This window comes from Myotis daubentonii, chromosome 17, assembly GCF_963259705.1.
Source record: "Myotis daubentonii chromosome 17, mMyoDau2.1, whole genome shotgun sequence".
In the NCBI taxonomy this organism is placed as follows: Eukaryota; Metazoa; Chordata; class Mammalia; order Chiroptera; family Vespertilionidae; genus Myotis; species Myotis daubentonii.
Window position 1 is genome coordinate 26,867,760 of NC_081856.1, and position 24,566 is coordinate 26,892,325.

At 38.0% G+C, this 24,566-nt stretch overlaps 2 protein-coding genes across 10 annotated transcripts in view; one reads left to right on the plus strand and one right to left on the minus strand.

Moving 5' to 3' along the window:
• Window positions 1-18,847, plus strand: part of TCEA1 (transcription elongation factor A1) — a 36,096-nt gene extending 17,249 nt beyond the window's left edge. For 5 of the 6 annotated variants that reach the window (XM_059671769.1, XM_059671766.1, XM_059671768.1 and 2 more), the window contains 6 exons: window positions 1,996-2,141; window positions 3,264-3,320; window positions 4,742-4,896; window positions 7,449-7,595; window positions 12,993-13,064; window positions 17,308-18,847. In XM_059671769.1, the coding sequence (XP_059527752.1) occupies window positions 1,996-2,141; window positions 3,264-3,320; window positions 4,742-4,896; window positions 7,449-7,595; window positions 12,993-13,064; window positions 17,308-17,316 (586 nt within the window). In that variant the 3' untranslated portion in view covers window positions 17,317-18,847. The remainder of the gene's footprint in view (window positions 1-1,995; window positions 2,142-3,263; window positions 3,321-4,741; window positions 4,897-7,448; window positions 7,596-12,992; window positions 13,065-17,307) is intronic. The other variant, XM_059671765.1, reaches the window with a different exon arrangement.
• A 1,970-nt stretch (window positions 18,848-20,817) lies between these two features.
• RGS20 (regulator of G protein signaling 20) overlaps window positions 20,818-24,566 on the minus strand; it is a 45,590-nt gene continuing 41,841 nt past the window's right edge. For all 4 annotated transcript variants that reach the window (XM_059671771.1, XM_059671773.1, XM_059671772.1 and 1 more), the window contains one exon: window positions 20,818-21,640. In XM_059671771.1, the coding sequence (XP_059527754.1) occupies window positions 21,452-21,640 (189 nt within the window). In that variant the 3' untranslated portion in view covers window positions 20,818-21,451. The remainder of the gene's footprint in view (window positions 21,641-24,566) is intronic.

Genomic DNA, 24,566 nt, shown 5'->3' on the forward strand with positions numbered 1-24,566 from the left:
CTGCCCTAGAACTACTGAATTGCGAATTCTGGAAGTGGGACCTAGAAATATGGGTGGGGTTTTTTTGTGTCTTTTTAAATATATTTTTATTGATTTCAAAGAGGAAGGGAGAGGGAGAGAAAGATAGAAACATCAATGATGAGAAAGAATCATTGATCAGCTGCCTCCTACACGCCCCCTACTGAGGAGGGAGCCTGCAACCTGAGTATGCGCCCTGACTGGGAATTGAACCCATGACTTCCTGGTTCAACCACTGAGCCACGCCAGCCGAGCTAGAAATATATTTTTAACAAACCTTTCAAATGATTCTGATGCACTCAAATTTCAGGCTACCTTTTTAACTTCATTTATCTCTCAGTATTTTCCCAAAATTGATAATGTACTTATTTTTTTTAGTAGCCAAGAAAAATATATACCATACACTGTTATTTTACATATTAATACTACTTAAACTTGATAATAAAAGAGGTAAGCTAAAGGTAGGGTTAAACACCAGTTGTGAATAAAACTTATTAGTTTTTCTAATTGTTTTGAGATAATTTTAAACTTTTTGAAAATTGTAAGAGTAATATTGAGAACTGCTAATTGCCCCAATATTTACATGCATATGATACACAAACACACACACACAAACTGGTGTTATTTTAAATAAAATAAGTCATTTTTAGGCATATGCTCTTTATGCCCCTAAATGCTAGCTACAGCAATGTGTATTTTCTAAGATCAGGGACATTTTCTCACATATAACCACAATAAAGCTATATATATTACAGAAATTAACATTGATACCTTTTTCTAATTCAAATACCTTATTCATATTTCAACAATGTCTTTTATTGCAAGGGAAAAAGATTTTTCCAAAATACCATTCAGGATCACACTTTGCATTTAGTTATCATATCTCTTTAGTTTTCTTTATCTGGAGTGATTCTCAGTGTGTCATTGTCTTTCATGACCTTTATATTTTTTAAAAGTACGGACCATAATTTATGAATTTTTTAACATATGCTTCCAGTTGTCTAATTTGGTGACATTCAGAATCACCGATTTAATGCCTTGAATATAAAAATAAAAAGGTACAGACAAACCTTGGTTCTCGAATGTCTCCCATTGTGAACAGTTTGGTTTTTGAACAAGCTGTTCACAGGAAAATGTCTAAACAGCTAAATGTAGAATATACACAAAATGGCCTTTTTGCCCACAGTGATCTTGTGAAGTTTGAAAACGTTTTGGAGAGAAGGCAAGGAGGTATCTGCTTGCAATAGAGAAGGGAGTTAGATCTATGGAGGGTGAATAATTTAGTCTTGAGAAAGGTTTATGGCAAATAATCTCTAATGTGATAAAAGTTAACCGAAACCTGTCAGAAAAGTATTTTGGTTAGAATCTAATATAAGTTAATCATAGCAGTTGAAATGATTAGGTTGTCTGGAAAATTATTAAACTGTCCTAATTAAGTGGTGATTCTGGGGAAAAATTAAGAGGCATTTTTATATTCTTGTAGCTTATTTCTCACTATACATGATTTTTATCCTGAAGGGGATGTTTTAAATGTAAAACTCATTGGTTATCTAATTGGAATAGGGTTTTTAAAACATCTCTCCCCCTTTTTTTAAGTTGAGAGCTGTCATATTCCCTTCACTCCTTTCCTAATAAATAAGATCTTTGTTTTTCACTTACTGTATTGAACTATAATGTGTATTTTCTATATTAAAATATTGTTTAATTTTAAAAGAATCAAGATCAAATGTTTAGTTGGTTAAAAAAAGACATGAGACTTCTCTTATCTTTACTAAAATTTTAACTTTTTAATTGATACACAGGCAATTTTTTTTAATGCAAGAGTCACTATCTCATTTATTTAGGGCAAAAACACTATTTTTAGAGAGTGATAGTAATGATGTTAATTTGAGTTTTCCCTGATTTTTTTTTATGTTTGATATTTTTTGGTGTGTGTGTATTTTGTTTTTATTTATTATGTGTGTGTGTGTATTTTAGTAGCTCCAGTGGCAGTGTAAGCAGCAGAAAGGATGAGACGAATGCTCGAGATACTTACGTGTCATCATTTCCTCGGGCACCAAGCACTTCTGACTCTGTTCGGTTAAAGTGTAGGGAGATGCTTGCTGCAGCTCTTCGAACAGGAGGTGAGTTTAGTATATGTTATTTCAGTGCTCAGCCCTTTGATCATCGCCACTACCAATGCCATGTGCACCTCCATATCTGTTTTACCAGCGGCATCCCATTGATAGCTGGCCACCGCTGCTCAGCTTAGCTCCGAGTAGTTGTTGTTATAGGGGTTGCTAAAGGCAGAGAGGTAGGTATAGACATACTGAGGCCTTTCCCTATCACTTTGTAATTCCAAGAAATGGATTCATTCTAATGTATGGATGTTTCCTGATTCATAGTAATTGAAACTTTATTTTACAAATATTTTCCCCCCACATTTTAGTCAGCAGACTATTTTCTCCCCCCCCACCCCAACCCCATAGACAGTGATACTGTATTTTGGTGACATTGTTAAATGTTAATATGACATATAGTATATAAGTTTTGAATTCATAATTTTTTCTACTTTTTTTAAGGAAATTAATATTGATTTTATATATGAGAGCTCTAATTTAATTTAGTTTGAAGATATTTTTATTATGTAAAAATTTGGCTTTAAAATGTCATATACAAGAATATTTACTTATCATCTTAAAGAAATTCTTTTTTTTCTATTATACTGAGCCATAGTTAGTATGACCTACTTTTCTCCTTACTCTGCCCTTTCTACATTGATTCCCTTATTATCTTTTTTATGTTTTTTCTTTTTTCTTCCTACTTTCTTTATATTTCCTCCTATTCTTTTTAATATTTGCATAGGATTCTTCTGAGTGTGAACATATATGTGCGTGGCAGATTAAATGAATGGCTTCTTTGCATTGAAGCCTGAATCACAGGACATGAGACAGTTCTTTCTGTAACTTTTTCTACTCTTTGCTGGAGCCAGCCAGACTGTATGGAGTTATGAAATGGGGAATTACCTTCTAGATCACTTCCCTACTCCTGTGGGATAAGGAGCACGGTGGACATTAGGTGAATCCAGAGGAGTCGTCTAGTAGATAGTAAAGAGGCCAGATCCTAATGACACTGAACTAAAAGGATTCTTTATAGACGGCAAATGGGGTTGAAGAAATAGGAGTGCAGTTTAATTTACTCTGTATTGATTTTTTAAGAATATGTTACAGTCACTTATTCTTGGTAATTCTTTGTGTCTTTTTTAGATGACTACATTGCTATTGGAGCTGATGAAGAAGAATTAGGATCTCAAATTGAGGAAGATATCCTTTGTGGCTATATGCATGTTTAATCTGTTAGATTATAAATTTTTCTTTCTGTATAACATTTTCTATTTTTATTTTACTTGTGTTCTTCAGTTTCTATCTTGATTGTATTGTTCTGATCGCAAAGGTGAGGGTCATCCATGTCCTTTTTATTCTTTTTGTTTTCCTGTCATTTAAAAGTAAAGCACATAGTATTGATAGCATTTTTATTTTTCTGCCATGCAAATGAGAATGTACCGTCTCCATTGAAGCTGTGCAAAAGGGCATGGAAACCACACACTACCTGTGTGAAGTAGGATTTCACATCTTGGGGGAACTCAGCAAAGCACACACAATCTCCTGAGCTCACTTTCCCATTGAAAGGGCTCTGGGAGAGGAGCTTTCCATATAAGTGCGGGGAGCAGGGGACATCTAGGTACAGTGTGGTGGAAATAGCCTCGTTAGAAGGGACCTCCTCATGCTCAGCCTCTGCTGTGGCCTAGTCTTTCTTTTTTTAAATCCTCACCCGAGGATTTTCTATTGATTTTTAGAGAGAGTGGAAGGGGAGAGAGAGAAACATCATCGTGAAAGTGGCACATTGATTGATTGCCTCCTGCACACAGGATCGAGCCGGCAACCGAGGCACGTGCCTTTGACCAGAATGAAACCCGGGACCCTTCAGTCCGCAGGCTGACGCTCTATCCATTAAGCCAAATCGGGTAAGGCTTGTGGCCTGTTCCTTTTCAAAAGAATCTGCTGACCTAGCTTTTTGCTAAGCTGGGGAAGGAAATGAACCTTCAGGGCCACCATGAATGGTCTCTTATATGGTCCTCAAGAGAACTGTAGTGCTTAAGACTTTTAGGATCCTTGGTAGAATTCATATTTGGGCAAGTTAAAGCTTGTATAAGTTCAAGCTCTTTTTCTAAGGTTGAGTACTTGAGTTTCTTTTTGAAACAATTTCAATTTGTGTGCTTGTGGCAATAAACATTAAGAAGAAAGCATTGCTCATTCATAGCCTAAAGGTATAATCACTATTATTTGTCAGTTACGAATCAAGGAATCTGGTAGAAACAGCCGTTTTTTTAAAAAATATATTTTATTGATTTTTTACAGAGAAGAAGGGAAAGGGACAGAGAGTTAGAAACATCGATGAGAGAGAAACATGGATCAGCTGCCTCCTGCACACCCCCCACTGGGGATGTGCCCGCAACCAAGGTACATGCCCTTGACCGGAATCGAACCCGGGACCCTTGAGTCCACAGGCTGACGCTCTATCCACTGAGCCAAACCGGCTAGGGCGAAACAGCCTTTTTATTAACCTAAATATAAATTGAAACAGATTTTTGTAAACTGCTTAAAAATTTCAGAAATTTTGGCAAAAATAGGAAAAATTAATTTTACATTTGTAATTTAACCTTTTTTTCTTTAACGGTCTATACCTATATATCAAGAAATAAGGAATACAGACATGAAATACAAAAACAGAGTACGAAGTAGAATATCAAATCTTAAGGATGCAAAGAATCCAAATTTAAGGAAAAATGTGCTGTGTGGCAATATCTCTCCTGACTTATTTGCTAGAATGACGGCAGAGGTGAGTATATCTGTGTATAATGTTCCCATGATGTCAAGTGTAAAGTCTGTTTAATCATAAAGTGCTACATGAATACTACCTGTACAATAAATCATTATTACCTATTCTGATGAACTTATTTATACAATATATTAGACAAATACTTAAGGACATTGAATCTCTTGGCATCAATACTTTATCCCTTCCATAACTGTACCATGATTTTGCCTTAAATTATTGTCTGAAGACAAAGTGTTATAATTTATTATGGATTCATGTGGAATTGAAAGTTGAATTTCTAATTGCAAACAGACTTTGAAATCACTAAGTTCTTTCTATGGTTAAACCCTACAAAATTGGTGACATCTTATTGACTTTTCTTTAAATTTCTATAGAGAATGATGGGAAAAATGAAATTCGTAGTTGGCTATTTATAGACATAGCTATTCATAGATAAAAACTGTAGTGTTTCTATAATCTCATTATTAAGCATCCAGGAGTATGAATTTTTTTCAAAAATTGCTATATATTTTAAGTGTATTAAAAAACACTCATTAAAAGTTATTTTAAACGTTCACAAAATAGAGAACATAGTGTAATGAAATCCCATATATCTTTCATCCAGGCTTCAAGTATTTTCAAGAATTTGCATCCTTTTCATCTATCCTTTTTTTTAATGTTCTTTTACCTCTACATATTTGAGAGGTATCTTTAAAAATATGATATTTTTCTTACATAATATCATCACCACTTCCAACAAAGCTATCGCTAATTCTTTGGTATTACCTAATACCTAGTTCATATCCTATTTTTTCTGTATTAGGATTCAAAGTCTGCACATTACCTTTAGTTTATGATTGTGTGTGTGTGTGTATATCTAAAACAATTTCTTCTACCCCTGCCCCTGCTTTTTTCTTCATGGCATTTACCTGTTGAAAAAGCCAGTTTATTTCTTCTGTATCCCACAATATGAATTTTCTGTTCTTCCTCATGAAGTTATTTAACTTTTCTGTCACACTTTTTGTTAAACAGGAAGCTACTTCTATAGGCTTGACTATAAGTGGTGCTTTTTACTTCATATTGTTTCACATCAGGAGACACAATTTCTCGTTGCTCTGCTCTTAGCATTCTGAGATTCATCAATGAGTTTGGGTACTAACAGCCTGTTTCCTTCACTGTAAGGTCTCCTTTGCCTTTTCATCTAATGCAGTGGTTCCCAACGTGGGGCACACACCCCACAGGGGGCAATTTGATTTTTAAGGGGGGAAATTCGAGAATGAGTTATTAACAGTGAATTTTTTTGCATTTCTATGGTTCTAGGACAGTGATGGCGAAACTTTTGAGCTCGGCGTGTCAGCATTTTGAAAAACCCTAACTTAACTCTGGTACCGTGTCACATATAGAAATTTTTTGATATTTGCAACCATAGTAAAACAAAGATTTATATTTTTGGTATTTATTTTATATATTTAAATGCCATTTAACAAAGAAAAATCAACCAAAAAAATGAGTTCACGTGTCACCTCTGACACCCGTGTCATAGGTTCGCCATCACTGTTCTAGGGGCCTCATATACAGTATATAAATATAAATATAAATTGTGACATATTTATGCATTTCAGTTCTCTAGTATGTTTTGAAACTTTATTTGCTATTTTTTCATATCACTTCATATTATTATTATTTTAACAATTTCTTAGTGATTTCTTCCTCAGTACTTCAGCTGTTCTTTTGTTCTTTTATTTTTCTCTTTCATGGACGCCATGTTCTTTGGAAGCTTGTGTAGACCAGGTTAATGGCCTTTTAGGCTTCTTCCACGTGAATAGGAGTTCACTTTTTGAATAATAAGAATTATATGCACAGGGGGCGAGTTTACGGATTTTAGAGATGCTTAGGTGGGGCATGGCCAAAAGAAGTTTGGGAACCACTGATCTAATGTGTTATCATCCCCTGATGATCCTTGCCTGAACTGGTTGATTTTATTAGGAATTGCAAAATAGTGATTTCTGTTGGCTAGATTTCTTTGATAAAGAAGCACTGTCCCTTATAAACTTGGGCTCTTCCCTGTTGGTTTGGGTAGGAAAGGCAGAGTAAATGTGCATGATTTTTCCCCTTTAAGTTAACAGTTATCAGAGTGAGGAGTCGGTGTCCTAGTAACCGCCAGTGGGTGCTCTTGTTGCTGTTCTTGCATGTGATTGTGTGCTCTCCTTTCTTCAATATCATAATGTTCTTGGGATTTTATCCAGTCAGATTGGTTCTTTACAGTAATTTATTTTGATGGCTGGAGAAATTGTCCTGTCTTTGGCCAACGGGAGCCCCTTCATTTTAGCTCTTGTCTATTTGACTTGAAAGTCTTAGGTAACTTCTGTGTGTTCTGGCACAAGAAGATGGCTTATCCTGGGCATTTCTAAGAAAGCAAACTTTAACATCTCTTTTGAGGGAAAATAGTAATTTTTCACTTTTAAAACTTTAAAAGTTTGATTTTATCTATTATTAAGCTAATTGATCATAAAAAGCATTCAAGATATATTAGAAGACACCTATAACTGAGTATTATGCCACCTTTCTAATAGGAAATGGCTAGTGATGAGCTCAAAGAGATGAGGAAAAACTTGACCAAAGAAGCCATCAGAGAGCATCAGATGGCCAAGACGGGCGGAACCCAGACTGACTTATTCACATGTGGCAAATGTAAAAAGAAGAATTGTACTTACACACAGGTTTGTGCTTGCTTATAGATTCTTATTTTTATATTAAGAATCCTTGCAATTTTTTTCAAAGCAAGGAGTGATAATAATTATCAGTATACTTTGATATTTTTCAAGAGGTAATGTGATCTCTTAAGGGTAAGAATGCTTTCTTAATATTAACAGATTCCAATTAGTTGTAAGTTGATCTGTTTATACTTTCATGGAAATTGTTACTGTGAAAGCTATATCAATTAAGTAAAATTTATAAAATATTATAGAATTTAGTAAAATGGCCATGTTCTTTTTCTAAGGTTAATAAATAGTTGATTACTTGTGTTGGTTAGAATGTAAACAGGCTATCATTCTTTTTATTTGGTAGGCTCTTGTCCTCCTTCCTATATAATAAAAGGCTAATATGCAAATTGTTCCCTGGACCAGGAGTTCGACCAGGGGGCGGGGCTGGCCAACTGCCCGTGGCCCCTCCCCATGTCCTGGAGCCCCCCCACCCCGCCTGACCAGCCCCTCCCCCCCCACCTGAACCAGGGGCGGGGCCAGCCGGCCAACCTCCCACATCCCCTCCCCCTAGCTGGCCCTGGCTGATTGGCCACGAATTCATGCACCAGGCCTCTAGTAATTTAAAGAATGTTCTTTATTCTCCCTTACGTAGACTTTTAGTACTTTTAGCTAAAGTGGTTTCTATATGTTTAGTCATTTTTGCAACATGATCACTTTTATATTCATAAATGATATGATTAACTTTCCTTTTTGTTCTTTGTTGTATTGTTCTTGAACAGCTAAAAAGAGCCATGCTACAGTTATTTCAGTTACATGTGCATATGTGAAAATGGTATTTTATCACTATCATTTAGTTTCATTTGCCAAATACGTTTTTGTGCTGTATCTATACTATGCTAACTCAGAATTTTTTTCCCTGAAGGAATAACTTACTGTTGTATTTCAGGTTAATGGAGATATTTAGGGAATTTAATATTCTGCTTGACAGAAAATTAAGCACTTAAAAATTAACATTACTAAACTCTGTATAAATTGTAGGAAGGAACCTTTACTTTTATATATATATATAAATACTATATTTGCAACATTAAAAATCCAAAAGGTACAAAAGATTAACATGAATAGAATGTCCCCCCCTCCCCCCCCAGGATGGCTAGTTTGTTAGGCTTTCTATATGTTTTATGTATATACTTGGAAACATAAATATGTTACTTTAGTGTTTTTTATAAACACTTTGGTAGCATGTTTTATAAGCTTCTGCCTCTTTTTTATATTTTAAAGGTGTATAAAACTTTATTTTCAGATGTACATTATTTAACCAATCCAAAGTTCTTAACCTTTTTGAAGTGTTTCATTTAGTCATAGTTGTACATCTGGTATTTCAGTATTTTTATTTTGTAGAAGTATTACTACTGATAGTTACTAAAATATATCAGCATATGAAAGTGGTCTCATAAAATTAAGTTGAAATTGCTTTATTTTCTTTTATCAGTAGAAATATCTCAGCAATAAAAATTCTATCCTAGCCGAAACCGGTTTGGCTCAGTGGATGGAGCGTTGGCCTGCGGACTGAAGGGTCCCGGGTTCGATTCCGGTCAGGGGCATGTGCCTGGGTTGCGGGCGCATCCCCGGTGGGGGATGTGCGGGAGGCGGCTGATCGATGTTTCTCTCTCATCGATGTTTCTGACTCTCTCTCTCTCTCCCTTCCTCTCTGTAAAAAATCAATAAAATATATTTAAAAAAAAAAAAATTCTATCCTAAAAATGCCACATAGTAAAATTAAATATAAATAGAAAGGTATTTAAAAGTTAAATCTTTGAAACTTATAAACAGCTATGATAAAAAAAACAACAACATTGTGTCTTTTAACGGAAAGAACCTAGTTTAGAGATGAAGTCAGTATGATTTTCTTAGAGTCAAAAAATCCTCTCTTTAGATAGAAAATTTCCAAATTTGTTGGCAGAACAACCAACATAAAAGAGTTAAGTGTGACTCTTGGCTAACAAGTACCCACCAGGAGATCAAAATTTTTCCCAGAGAGCAAAAGGTTCCTATATTAGCTTTTAGGGCTCTATGGAGCAATATTAAGTACTAGAGGCCCGTTGCACGAAGGATGCAGTAGGCCTTCCTTCCCCTGGCTGCTGGCACTGGTTTTCCTCCGGCACCCGGGACCCAGGCCTTTGCTCCGACTGCTACAGAGAAGCCAAGCCTCTTCAGTCTCCAGTCGTCTTCAGTCTTCACTTGGCGCCTGCATATGCAGATTAACCACCATCTTTGTTGGGTTGGTTTGCATACTAATCCTGATTGGCTGGTGGGTGTGGCAGAGTGACACCAATTTGCATGTTTCTCTTTTATTAGTGTAGATATGTAAAATATTTCAGAAGGATTTTTAAACCATTTTTATCTGAAGGCCTTAAATAGGCAAAATGCTGCTGTTTTGAGACTGATTCTTTATCTTTGGGCTTTTGAGTTAAAAGTCATGTTTATAATTGGTTTCATGGAGCTTCTGATCTTTGAAGTGGTGATATACTGGGATTTTATCATATTAAAATTAAATATACCTATTCAAAAGGCAGTATTGTTAGATTTAAGTTCTTGTCTTGACCCATTTTCCTCTTCCCCATATAAACTAAAGAATAACTTTTAACTTTAATAATGCTTTGCCAAATTCATTTAGAAGTATATACTTTAAAAGAAATGGTTCCTATTTTTGAAACCTTTAGTTCCAGTAACATCAGAAGTCTCTAACCTTGTGTAGATAAAATCTTTAAAAAATCATATTAGCTTATTTATTTTTGCTGAGTTATCTCTTTAATTTTTTAAATTAAAAAATTTAAAATTTTTAATTGTAAAAGAAACAACTTAAAAACTTACTGTAAAGCTCCTCTTGCAAAACTGAACCTCTATACCCATTAAACAGCAACAACTTCTCTTCCCCTCCTCTTCCCAGCTCCTGGCAACCACCAGTTTCTGAATTTGACTATTTTAGGTAGTCAAAGGAATAAATGGAGTTACACAATATCTGTATTTTTGCGACTGGCTTATTTCACTTAGCATAATGTTCATAAAGGTTTATCCATATTGTAGCGTGTGCCAGAATTCCTTCCTTTTTAAGACTGAATAATCCATTGTATGAGTGTACAAATAACATCTTTGAGACATAGTTTTTAATTTTGAGAATATATATATATATTCAGAAGTGGGATTGCTGACTCATGTGATCATAGCAGGCATTATGACCGATCACAAACAAGCCATCCTGCTCTACCATCCAATGCCTCAATGGTCCACATAGGTGACCATGGCCACATAGATGTTCATGAAGGTATCATTGTCTATGCACCCATGGGTCATTCTCTCACCCCCTGGGTCCACATTGGTTTCCTGTCATCAGGCTATTCTCAGAGGTCCTTAACTCTTTCACTTAGTAACTCACCTACTTTCTTCAGTAACACTTGGCTACTCGTTGGCTACATTCTTTCCACTTTTCCTTTTTTTTTTTGTCCTGGACATTTAATGAAATCATATATAGAACCAAAATATTTCATTAGGAAAGAATAATACTATATGCCTTTCATTAAATGTTTTAATTTGTGCTAAAACAGAAATAGAAACAATGTTTGGAAGATGAAATCCAATTATTCTGAGATTTGGGTTTTCAAACATATTTTGAACTATGTTCTCTGTCCTCTAGTACAGCCCTCCTACATGAAATTTATGTCACTTACAAAATCTACATTTCCTACTTTGGGCACTATTACTGCTTAATGATTTGGTATTTTATTTTAATTCATTGAATATGTTTTTTATAAATTTTTATTAATGCTTTAATTTGTTTAGTTATGTAAATTCTGATAATTTCTTATAAAGTATTTTTAAATTATATTTTCTTGTTTATTGTTCAATTCATTTATGTGAAAAATATTCCAAATACTTTTTCTTTAATTTAAAAGAGAAACTGAAATTGTAAAGACATTGAGACTTACAGTTATTATATTGAGTATGATTTTATCATGCTTACCTTTCTTTCTTTAGATCCTGAGAATATTAAACCTTCCCATATGAATGTAATTTTTTTGCCTTTTTACTATACTATGTTGCTCTGTTTTTTTTCTAATTTTTGCAGTCTTTTATTTCACTTGAATATTAATGTTACCACATTCCCTAAATATACAGATAGCTAGCAATCAATGTTTTGCTTTTAAAAATAAAAAGCAATATGAAATACCTACTTATGGACACTTTGGAAACTACAGAAAAATCTTAAAAAGAAATTTAAATTGCCTATCAATTTGCCATTCAGAAGGAATACGCTAACTATATGAGGTGATGGAACCTCTATACTGTTTGTCATAATGGCTTTACCAGTTTACATTCCGACCAGTACTGTACAAGGGTTCCCTTTTCTTCACATTCTCATTAACATTTGTTATCTCTTGTCTTTGATAATAGCCATTCTGACCAGTATGAGGTGACATTTCATTGTGGTTTTGATTTGCATTTTTCTGATTATTAGTGATGTTGAGCTGTAGATAGTATTTCTAATTGCCATCTTAGAATAGAGGAGATATCAAGTTTCTAGGTCACAGAACATGGATATTACGTTGTTGCCTAACTTTTAGAAGTAGTTATATTTGTCAGAATGACATATGCTTAATTTTCACATCTTTGCTAATTTGTAAGAGAAAATTGATGTCTTTTAATTAACATTTCTGTGATTCTTAGTGATGATGAAATTTTTTTGTATTTGTTAGTCATTTATAAAAAGTATAAGTGTGACATTAGATGATTTCCCACTTATCTGGAATAAATTAAACATGAACAGACAAGGAAGGAAGGACTTAGAAAAATGAAGTTTGGAAATGTGTTTTCTTCTGACATTAGCTTTATTTGAACTTGTTTCAGGCTGTATATATATATATAAATAAAACACACTAGAGGCCTGGTGCATGAAATTCATGCACTTGTGGGGGAGGGGGTCCCTCAACCCAGCCTGTGCCCTCTTGCAATCTGGGAGCCCTCGGAGGATGTCTGACTTACAGCTTGGGCCCACTCTCCTAAGCTGGCAGTTGGACATCCTTAGCACTGCTATGGAGGCAGGAGAGGCTCCCGCCACTGCCACTGCACTTGCCAGCTATGAGCCCAGTTCTGGCTGAGTGGCCCTCCCCCTGTGGGAGCACACTGACCACCAGGGGGCAGCTCCTGCATTGAGCGTCTGCCCCCTGGTGGTCAATGCATGTCATAGTGATGGGTCGTTCTGCTGTTTGGTCGATTTGCATATTAGCCTTTTATTATATAGGATTTTGTCTTACCATTGTGGTTATTATATATTTCCATGTAGAATGTTCTTATTTAGGTTAAACTTTTTATAATATTGTAAAAAGTAATATTTTTCACTTGATTTTGCTGCAGGTACAAACTCGTAGTGCTGATGAACCGATGACAACATTTGTTGTCTGCAATGAATGTGGAAATCGATGGAAGGTATGGCGCCTTCTTGGATTCATATTTTACTCATGTATAATAGAATAATTTCTTCAGGTCTTTTCATAATCCTATGTAGATACCTAAATATATACATATGCTCACATTGTTTAGCACTATGGGAGTCTATGACTAACCATTTGTAATGGAATATACTACTTTGTACTCTGTTAGAATTAAAGAATCTTAACTTTCCTACCTTCATTTTGTTTTGGTTCAGGAATAACAGGATTGAGTTTTATATGTTTGGTTACTGTATCTTAGTCCTGTATATACTATACTCATTCATTTGCTTCCACTTTTGTACTCCAGAAAATTTGTTCATATGTATTATTTCTCTTCATAGATTTTGTTTCTGGAAAAATTACTTAGTTGAAATCCAGTCTAATGGTTTTAGTGTCATTTTAGGAATTACAGATGAGCACTGTCATGGTTTGGTAGGATTTTCACTAAGCCTTCATATTGTCTATATACTCTTGAAATAGCCCCACACCGGCAAGTTTATGTTACTTAAATGATTCATGCTTGAGTGATTTTTGCGAGCCACAATAATATAATTTAAAATTGGGAGAAGAATTGCAGATTCGTCCTAAGATCATTTTATCGTTGTAGACATGAAGATGTTAGGGTATGGGATTGGCAAGGTTCACATAGTAGGAATATAATCTTTAGAGCCAAATAGGTTTATAGTTCCTTTGCCACTTACTCTTACTAAACTAATATTTTATCATATATTAAATGTAAATAATACCTACATTAAAGGTTGTGGTGAGGAGTAAATGTAATATATTTAAAGTGCCTGATAATTGTTGATGTTCCAAAAATACTGACTGCTTATATTAATTTTTATGAAGTGGTACAAGATTTTTGTTGTTGTTATACTTACATAGACATTTAAGTCTAATGTTTATTTTTTTAATTATTCACATAAAGCATTTTCAGGTTAAAGCATTTTCTGAAAATCAGAAGTGAATTAAAAGCCAGACAGTGGGGCAATATCCTCTACAAATATGGAATGGGACTTTGGCCCTAGACACTATTTTAGGGGTTGAGACCAATACTCATTTTATTATATACAAAGATTTAATTCTGAGCTGAGAAAGTTACTTGTATTGAGAGTTTCTTCATGGTTTGAAATAGTGTCTCCTATCCTAAGTTGGCAGAGCTAAGAGGGATATTCCCTTTTTTTTCCCCCCAATCCTATTGAGCAAATCTGGCTTTTCCAGATAGCTCTCTTAGATTTGTTTTGTATGATGGAGTATTTTTATTAGTAGTAGTAATATTGGGTTTATAACGGTTTGTTTTGAATACTGGCAATTTGCAGCCTAAGTTCTGACATAGTACCTATTGGATTTAACAAAGTATATTTTAATACTTTGTTAAAAGCTGATGCTATGATGGCTTACTCTAGAAGTTCTAGTTTGGAATTAATGTTTTTAACCTGAAAACATTAAGAAGAGAGGTTCTTTTATTATTTTAAAAATTAAATTTATTGGTGTAACAGTAATCAGTATCTATATACAGTGGGGCCTTGACTTACGAGTTTAATTCGTTCCGTGATGGCGCTTGTAACTCAAATTACTCGTATGTCAAATCAATTGTGAACAAGTGAGACACGTGATGCTGGGCTGATGTTGTGGCGTTCACTGTGACGTTCACTGCGCCAACTAGCTGTGGGGTATCTAAAGCTGGCTCGTAACCCGAATTTTAGCTCGCAACTCAAAGCAAAAAATCAGCCGAGAGACAGTTCGTATCTCGAAAAACTCGTTAGTCGGGACACTCGTAAGTCAGGCCCCCACTGTATGTGTGTGTGTGTGTGTGTGTGTATGTATACACACACACACACACACACACACACACACACACACACACACACACACTAGAGGCCCGGTGCACAAAAATTTGCACCGGGGGTCCCTCAGCCCGGCCTGTGCCCTCTCGCAGTCTGGGACCCCTTAGGAGATAACGACCTGCTGGCTTAGGCCTGCTCCTGGGTGGCAGAGGGCAGGCCCAATCCCTAGGTGCAGCCCCTGGTCAGGCTCAGAGCAGGCCGATTGGGGAGTTGGGGCGCCGCCCCTGTCATGCACAGAGCAGGGTGGATTGGGAGGTTGCGATGCCACCCTCAGTCACGCTCAGGGTAGGGCTCATTGGGGGGTTGGGGCACCGCCCCCTGTCACACTCAAGGCAGGGTCGATGGGGAGGTTGCGGCACCACCCCCTGTCACGCACAGAGCAGGGCCAATCAGGGGGTTGGGGTGCTGCCCCTTGTCACTCACACAGCAGGGCCCATCAGGGGGGTTGGGGCTCCGTACCCTGTCACGCACAGAGCAGGGCCGAACAGGGGGTTGGGGAGCTCCCCCCTGTCACTCACAGAGTAGGGCCCATAGGGGAGTTGGGGCACCACCCCCTGTCACACACAGAGCAAGGCGGATCATGGGGTTGGGGCGCTGCCACTGTCACACTCAGGGCAGGGTCGATGGGGAGGCTATGACTCTACCCCGTCACACAGAGCAGCGCCCGTGGGGGGGGGGGGGGTTGGGGCACTGCACCCTGTCACGCACAGAGCAGGGCTGATCCAGGGGGTTGGGGCGCCGCACCCTGTCACCCACAGAGCAGGGCCGATCAGGGGGTTGGGGCACTGCAGCCTGTCACACACAGAGCCGGAGGGCAATCAAGGGGTTGGGGAGCTCCCCCCTATCAGGCACAGAGCAGGGCTGATAAGGGGGTTGGGGCACCTTCCCCTGTCACGAACAGAGCAGGGCCGATAGGGAGGTTGTGGCCCCACCCCCTGTCACACACAGAGCCGCAGGGCGATCAGGGGGTTTGGGCGCTGCCCCCTGTCACGCTGATCCCGGTGCCGGGAGGCATATTACCCTTTTACTATATAGGATAGAGGCCTGGTGCACATGTGGGGGCCTGCTGGTTTGCCCTGAAGGGTGTCCTGGATCAGGGTGGGTGTCCCCACTGGGGTGCCTGGCCAGCCTGGGTGAGGGGATGATGGCTGTTTGCAGCTGGTCACACACCTTCAGGGTGGGGGTCCCCACTGGGGTAGCTGGCCAGTCTGGGTGAGGGGCTGAGGGCTGTTTTCAGGCTGGCGGCTGACGGAAGCTCCCAACCACTCCTTTTTTTCTTTTTTTTAAAATTCTGGGCCAGCTTTAGCTCTGAGGCTCCAGGTCTTAGGCCTCTGCTGCTGAAAGCAGGTTTCTGGCCTTTGTTTACCTTCTGTATTTGAAACAATGTTGTGATCCTGCTGGCTGAAGCCCAGTGACTAAAGCAGGTTTCTGGGGTTTTGTTTAGCTTCTATATTTGTAACATAGTTGCTTAGAGTTGCAGCTCAGAGGCCGGCAGCGGCAGGCGGGGAACGTTGGAGTCCTCTGTCACTGAAGCAAGCAAGCCTCACGTTCGCTTTAAGCTGCCTGGCTGCCGGCCGCCATCTCGGCTGGCAGTTAATTTGCATATCGCCCCGATTAGCCAATGGGAAGGGTAGCGGTCATACGCTAATTACCATGTTTCTCTTTTATTAGATAGGATATATATAAAAGCCTAAGCAACCTTTCAACCATTCGACCAGTAGCTATGATGAGCAATGACCACCAGGTGGCAGACACTCAAGGCACAGGCATGGAAACATGGGACAGACTGATGAATCTCAGAGGGAATGGGGGAGGGGAGGAAGAGATTAACCAAAGATCTTATATGCATACTAAAGGCCAGGTGCATGGATTCGGGCACCGGTGGAGTCCCTCGGCCTGGCCTCTGGGGATCGGGCCAAAACCAGCAGTCTGACATCCCCCAAGGGGTCCTGGATTATGAGAGGGTACAGGCGAGGCCAGTGCACAAATCCGTGCACGAGGCCTCTAGTAATATATGATACATCATCTGTATTGTGTGCTCACCACCCAAAGTCTAGTCTCCTCTATCATCATATATTTGACCCACAATACCCTTTACATCCTCCTCCAAACCCCCTTCTTTGGAACCTACCATACTGTTGTCTGTGTTTAAAAGAGAGGTTCTTGATTTTTAAAAATTTTATGCTACTTTAGTTATATATTTCTACTAATTCTAAGTTGGAGAAGTCAAACACTTAAGAAAGGTGATTATTTATATCTGAAAAATATGGCGTCTTTAAAAAAAAATCTCTTTCTTAGCAATATAAAGTGTGTGCTGTGTTAAATGGGAGAAGGGATACACCCTATTGTCTTATTTAATGGTCTTACAAAATATTTCTTCTTTTTTGACAGTTCTGTTGAATTGGAAGAATTGGGAAAATGTCTGGACCATTGAGAAAATGGATTTTGTAACTGGCTTTAAAACTAGGCCAAGGAAGTAGTTTTTCTGCAAATCAGATTTTTAAAGAAAATGCATCCATTGGGTTAGTCTTTGTTTTTGACATCGTATCATCCTTTCTTAAATGCCCGTACTTTCAGATCAGTAGGGAGACTACATAATAATTATATGGTATCTATTTCAATTTTTTTTTCATTTTTATAAGTAATTGATATTAAATTTTTATCAATTAAATTGTTGGCAATTTATTTTTACCTTTTTTTCCTTAAAGGAAAATTACCTTAACTTTTTTACAGTCTGAAACAAACACAGTAGAAATGTTATTCTTCTCAGTTAATACATAAATGAAAATTACATTTTTTTCTTTATTGGCATGTACCTGCAAATATTAAAGGAGGAGAAAGATAATATAATTGTAAGTTTATTAAATGTGGTGTATACTTGACCAGCTTATCTAAATTGTACATAATGTTTGAACTAGCATATGAAATTATTTTTAATTATTATATTCACAAGTCTGGGATAATTAGGTATTATTTTGCATTTGTAACTAACCGTGATCATTATTTCTTGTAATTTCTTGTACATGTTTATTACTTGTTCTTAATGGATTTTACTTTTGGAAACATGACTTGGCTTTGTTGGAATCAGTTCAGTTTTGTTTTATGTACCTGTTTGAATTTATAGTATTTTAGTTTTGCAGAACACTGCAATGCAAAGAATGAAAGTGTCTATTTTCCCCTCATAGGAAGATATACTGGGAAGGAAATGTTAGTGTTTTAGTATAGTGTAGTTATTAAAAATAGCTCATAGGTTTTGATTTGGAAATCTATACTGGCCAAGGATTAAGTATAAAGATTATATAAATCTTTCCATCTTGAGGTTGATAGAAAATATTTTTGTTCGGAGTCTAACAAGTTGACCTTTTCTGTTAATTAATGAGGCTGTTGAACAAACTGAATATATGGGCTATAATGCAACTCATTTTATAGTACAGATGTTATAATTAGGTTTTACTTTTTGTTTAAGTGTTTACCATTTATTCCGTTAGGAATAAGAAAAATTGATTTTCACATAAGTTCCTTAGTGTATGCTTGCTCTAGCACATCTTAAAGGCCCCTGTTAACAAAGCCCACAACTTATCATGCTAAATCTCTATTCTATCAGACACCTACAGAAAGACCTCAGTACATGCTTTCACTCCCCTCTGCTCCCATTTCTCATTTCTTATTGGAAATCAATTTGATATAATCCCGAAGACAACATTTAAAGGTCTTTGTTAAGACCTCATGTATAAGAATTGGCCCCTGGTATCATCCATCTTTACTTTGTCAGTTCACAGATTAACTTTTTGTTTTAGCATTTGAAAAGTAAAGTGCATTTTTGAAAAAATGAGTTTTAAAAAGATAAAACATTAAAATAGTTCCACTTTTAGATTAAGTGATGCATTTTAAAATTTGTAATTCAAATAAAGTTTCTTGTTATTAAATTGTATCACATTTTGTCATTTTATTTAACATTGAAGCTTGCTTTTCCTTTTGTTTAAAAAGTCCTCCTCCCCCAACTAGTAAGGTGTTCTTAAAGTACAGTTTTAATTAAGTGATGCCTGCTGGTTTTAAGAAAAAGCTAGTGTTGAACACTAGTACAGAGGATGTTTCTCTTCTCTTTTTCTGAACCCTTGGTTCTATTGGTTTTAGTTTTGGTGTCACCTCCGTTAAAACTTTTCCATAGTTCTAGCCAGTTTGGCTCAGTGGATAGAATGTTGGCCTGTGAATTGAAGGGTCCTGGGTTTGATTCTGGTCGAAGGCACATGCCCGGGTTGCAGGCTCGATCCCCAGTAGGGGGCGTGCAGGAAATAGCCGACCAATAATTCTGTCTCATCACTGATGTTTCTATCTCTCTCCCTCTCCCTTCCTCTCTGAAATCAATAAAAATATATTTTTTAAAATGTATTTAAAAAAATAAAAGGTAACTCCTACTGTTTAAAAAAAACACAAAAAATCTTTCCATAGCTCTTCAAGACTTACATAGCTCAGTTCTTCACTGTTAGAATGCTTACTACATACAGGTAGAGTACTTACTAAGTTAGTACTTTAGATGCCATGAGCACGTCTATCCTTACCTGAATGAAAACTATTAGAGTGCAGGGGTTGTGCCTTAATCACAATTATGTCCTCTTTGTCTAATAAAAAAGTGAGACTTCTAGGTAAGGGGTTGATGCCTTGAAAAGGAGAAAACACATTATTCTCTGGAACAGGACTGAAGGAGGCAGGAATAGATGCTGATCTATACATATTTATAGGTTACACAGGAGGTTGAAGGGGGTTAGGGACACAATTGTCATAATAGAGTAGGAGGTAAGATGGTTTACCAAGAAAATAAGGGCGAGGGGGTTAGGTTTGGGGTTTGAACAGAGTAATTCAGAAATCGTCAGGCTGAAGAGCCAAGTGCAGGAGATCACCAAGAGAAGAGCATCCTATGCCCTGGCCCACGTGACTCAGTTGGACGTCATCCCATACATGGAGAGTTGCCGGTTTGATTTCTGGTCTGGTTCCTGGTCAGGCACATGCCGGGGTTGTGGGCTTGATTCCCAGTAAGGGTTATACAGGAGGCAGTCGATCAATGTTATGCTCTCACATTGATGTTTCTCTTTCTCCTTCTCCCTCCCTCTCGCTAGAAAAGAGGGGGGAAAAAATTCAACATTTTTTTTTTTAAAGCACCTCATTTAGGGCTGAAGTGTGCTATGGGCTCTTGCCAATTAATTTCTAACCCACTACTCAAACCATTCCAGATTTGGGTGTCTTTCACAGTCACCTCATTTTAGATGTCTTTCCCATTCATTTTAGTGATGGGTTTCTTCAAGATTTTTAGGTCTACAGACCAGTATTTTTATCAGTCAACTATGAAGTTACTTCATTTGCCTATCATAAAAATAGTGGGATTTAAAAACAAAATCCTTGTGTGGGAGCTAAAAGATATCTTGCATGTATCCCTACTTAATCTTCTATTTCCCAAGTATTTGCATATGAAAAAAGTAAAGATTGAAGTAAAACTCTTGTGCTTTACTTTTTAGAGTGAAAATGCCCTCATTTCTTTCAAGAATAAAATGGAAATATGCTTCTTTGAAAGTTTTGTTAGGAACATGACCAAGTTGTGAACTTAAAAATTCATGTGTTAGGTTGGCAGATTCTGATAAAATAATGGTAAATTTTCAACAAAATAATTTTCTAAGCACTACTTCTCTTTTTTTTTTTAATAAATTTTATTGATTTTTTACAGAGAGGAAGGGAGAGAGATAGATAGTTAGAAACATCGATGAGAGAGAAACATCGATCAGCTGCCTCCTGCACATCTCCCACCGGGGATGTGCCCGCAACCCAGGTACATGCCCTCGACCGGAATCGAACCCGGGACCCTTCGGTCCGCAGGCTGAGGCTCTATCCACTGAGCCAAACCGGTTTTGGCAGCACTACTTCTCTTACCAAACATTGAGATGGATGCACTTCAGAGCACTGTGCTTCACATTAACCATGGATAGATACACACACACATCTATGTACTACATACATATAATCTCAGATTAAGGGGAAGTCCATTTTTTTACAAGTGGTCACATCTGTATGAAATGGGAATTTGGGTCCTGTAATGGCCCTGGTAAGTGAAATATCCAAAACTGAGCTTGATGGACTGAAGGGGGAGTTGAGAAACAGCTGAGTGTCTTTTCTTCGGGAAGAGAGTAATCAGGTACTGAACTCACGCAGAACAAAAGCAGTCCTGTTGCCCCAGTGGGTGTCCATGCTCCAGGTAGGTGCAGTCTTGTAGTGGATCCCTTGCCATTCAGAACGCGCCGCTGTTATTGTAAATGTAAATATACTACCTTTCTAAGACAGCCATGTCCATTTTTTCATAAGTAGCACTAACGGTGGCTGCAATTTACACTGTGAACATGTAGCCTTCTGTGGAAGGAAGCATCTGTTATTAAAATAGCCCCGTATTAGTGCAGCAGAAGACCCTGGCTGCTACCTCTAAGTTCCCTGTACTAGACATAGTCCATGAGTCTTTATTATTTTATTAAAAATAAATATAGTTGATAACATCCTATGTTTCAACGGATTTCTCAGATAAGGACTGGAGCAAATCTTTATAGACAGCAGAATTCATGAATCGGGGATATGAGTCTCTGTGCATTAAGGTGTAAATCTGAAGTTGTGCATCATCGAATATGTGTTGGGATGGCTCCACCATGTTCCTGTTGATGACTTCTCTGACTCGGGAGTCTAAGCTGACCTGTGAACAGAAACAAATAAGAGTTGTATTAGATACATTTCTCTTTGGCAATCCATCCCAAATTCCCATAGCTTGTTCTGGTTTTTAAAAATCCCAAACCCATGCCTGACCGGTTTGGCTCAGTGGATAGAGCAGGGGTCCTCAAACTACGGCCCGCGGGCCACATGCAAATACAAATACTGTATTTGTTCCTGTTTTGTTTTTTTTTTTTACTTCAAAATAAGATATGTGCAGTGTGCATAGGAATTTGTTCATAGTTTTTTTTTAAAACTATAGTCTGGCCTTCCAACGCTCTGAGGGACAGTGAACTGGCCCCTGTTTAAAAAGTTTGAGGACCCCTGTGATAGAGCGTTGGCCTACGGACTGAAGGGTCCCGGGTTTGATTCTGGTCAAGGGCATATACTTGGTTGCGGGCACATCCCCAGTGGGGAGTGTGCAGGAGGCAGCTGGTTGATGTTTCTCTCTCATCGATGTTTCTAACTCTCTATCCTTCTCCCTTCCTCTCTGTAAAATATCAATAAAATATATTTTTAAAAAATCCCAAAGTCACCCCAAAATTGAGCCTGCCAAAGAGAAACAATACATAATGAGGTTCTCAAATTTCAGTGGCTTCAAAAGCTCCTAGAAGACTCCTTAAAACAGATTCTGGGTGCCCCCCCCCTTCAGTGTGTCTCCATCATTCCTGTCCCACCCAACTGTTGATTGCTCACTGCACCAGCCCATTAGGATCCTGAGGCATTGGTGTGGGTGAGGGTGGAGGGCTCCAAGTCACTCTGCCCCCTTATGTGAGAGTTCTCTGGCAGTAGAGGCAATGTTTCATTAACTTTATATTCTTAGCACATATTTGGAAATAATGAATGATTTTATAACTAGAACCACAAGGCACTTAGTTTTGAGATCAACCTAACCTAGATTTTGGAATTGAAAGAACAAAAACTCTTGAGAGATGAAAACTTGCTTGATTTCACTCATAATTTCTCTGATATTAAAAGACACTCTGGGGAAAACCTTGGAAGAGTCAGTATCATGTTAGTGATGCTACCATATAAAATAAAGATATCAGGGGACATCGTAATACTTTCAACAATAAAAATTTAAAAATAAGTTAAAATAAAGATACTATAAAAGATTTTGAATCAGAATAAAGGGATACTTTTATTTAAAGAAATGCTTATACTATTTTTAAACAGTATTAATAGTGAAATGCATAGACTACCCCTTTTGGAGAATCTGATGAAAGTTATGGATACTTTCTCCAGAAAAATGGACAAAATCTTTCCCAGATTTCAGGGTGTACTTGGAGCCCATTGTGGGACCATGGTCAAAGGAATTAGAATACACTTGACCCTTGAACAACACAAGGGGTAGAGGCCCTGACCCCATGCAGGTGAAAATCCATGTATAACCCTTGACTCCCCAAAACTTCACTAATAGCTTACTGTTAACTGGAAGCCTTATTGGTAACATATATAGTTTGCCGGGAGCCAGTCCATGCTTGCTGTTTCAAGGGACCTGGCATATATGGCATACTGTTCTTAATATGTTTGCTCACCTTCTTGGCACTATGTGTTTTAACCAAGGTCACCTCTCTGAGAAAGGTGGTTTCCCCAGGTAGGGATTTTCCCCTGAAGTTAGGGAGGGAATAAAACCTCTTAACTAAGTGCCAGGCGGGTAATTAATCACTTTAACTACGAACAATCATGCTTAAACTACATAATCTTTACTCCCTGGAATGGAGATAAGAAACGCCCTAACCTTTGGAATAGAGATTGATAGGATTGGAATCAACTGGTATAAATACAGATGTAACAAGACAGAACTTAGAAGACAGGACCTACACAGAACCTAGAGACAGAAGAACTTCGCTGGAGAGAACATGGCAAAAGATCCTGGACAGAAACTGGCCACAGAACCTAGAGACAGAACCTAGCGAGAGAACCTGGCTGAAGAACCTAGAGACAGAACCTGGCTACAGAACCTGGAGAACATGGCTACCGAACCTGGCTGGAGAACCTGGACAGAACCTAGCGAGGGAACATGGCTACATGAACTTGGCTGGAGAACCTGGAGAACCTAGCAAGAGAACATGGACACAGAACCTGGCTGGAGATCCTAAGCAGAACCTCTCTGGAGATCCAGACCAGAACTTGGCTGGAGATCCTGGCTGGAGATCCTGGCTAGGCTGCTGATCAACTGAACACTGTCTCCGTGTCCTTCCTTCTTCGCCGACTCCGTCTACGCCTTTGGGAACCCCTGGACCTGCTGGGGTTGGACCCCGGCAATAGTTGATTAGCTCATATTTTATATGTTATGTGTTTTAGATATGACTAGAGGCCCAATGCATGAAATTCGTGCAAGGGGCTGGCCCTCGCAGTTGTGGCAGGTTACCTCAGACCTCACAGCCCTGGCTCCATCCGGAAGGTCGTTCGGCTGTATGGTTTAATTAGCATATTATGCTTTTATTATTATAGATATTCTCATAATAAAGTAAGGTAGAGAAAAGAAAATGTTATTAAATGACAAGGAAGAGAAAATATATTTACAGTACTCTCCTGTATTTATTAGGAAAAAAACCTGCACACTTAAAATCAGGATTCTTGCCCAGTCAATGTGGTTCACTGGTTGAACATCCACCTATGAACTAGAAGGTCACAGTTTCATTCCAGGTCAGGGCATATGCCTGGGTTGTGAGCTCAATCCCCTGTGTGGGGTGTGCAGGAGGCAGCCGATGGATGATTCTCATTATTGATGTTTCTCTCTCTCTCTCCCTTCCTCTCTGAAATCAATAAAATCCTATATAATAAAAGGCTAATATGCAAATTGTACCCTTAGGAGTTCGACTGACCGCTATGACGTGTGCTGACCACCAGAGGGTGGCACGGAACAAAGGAAGGCCTGGCCAGCATCTGGCAGCCAGGGGAAAGAA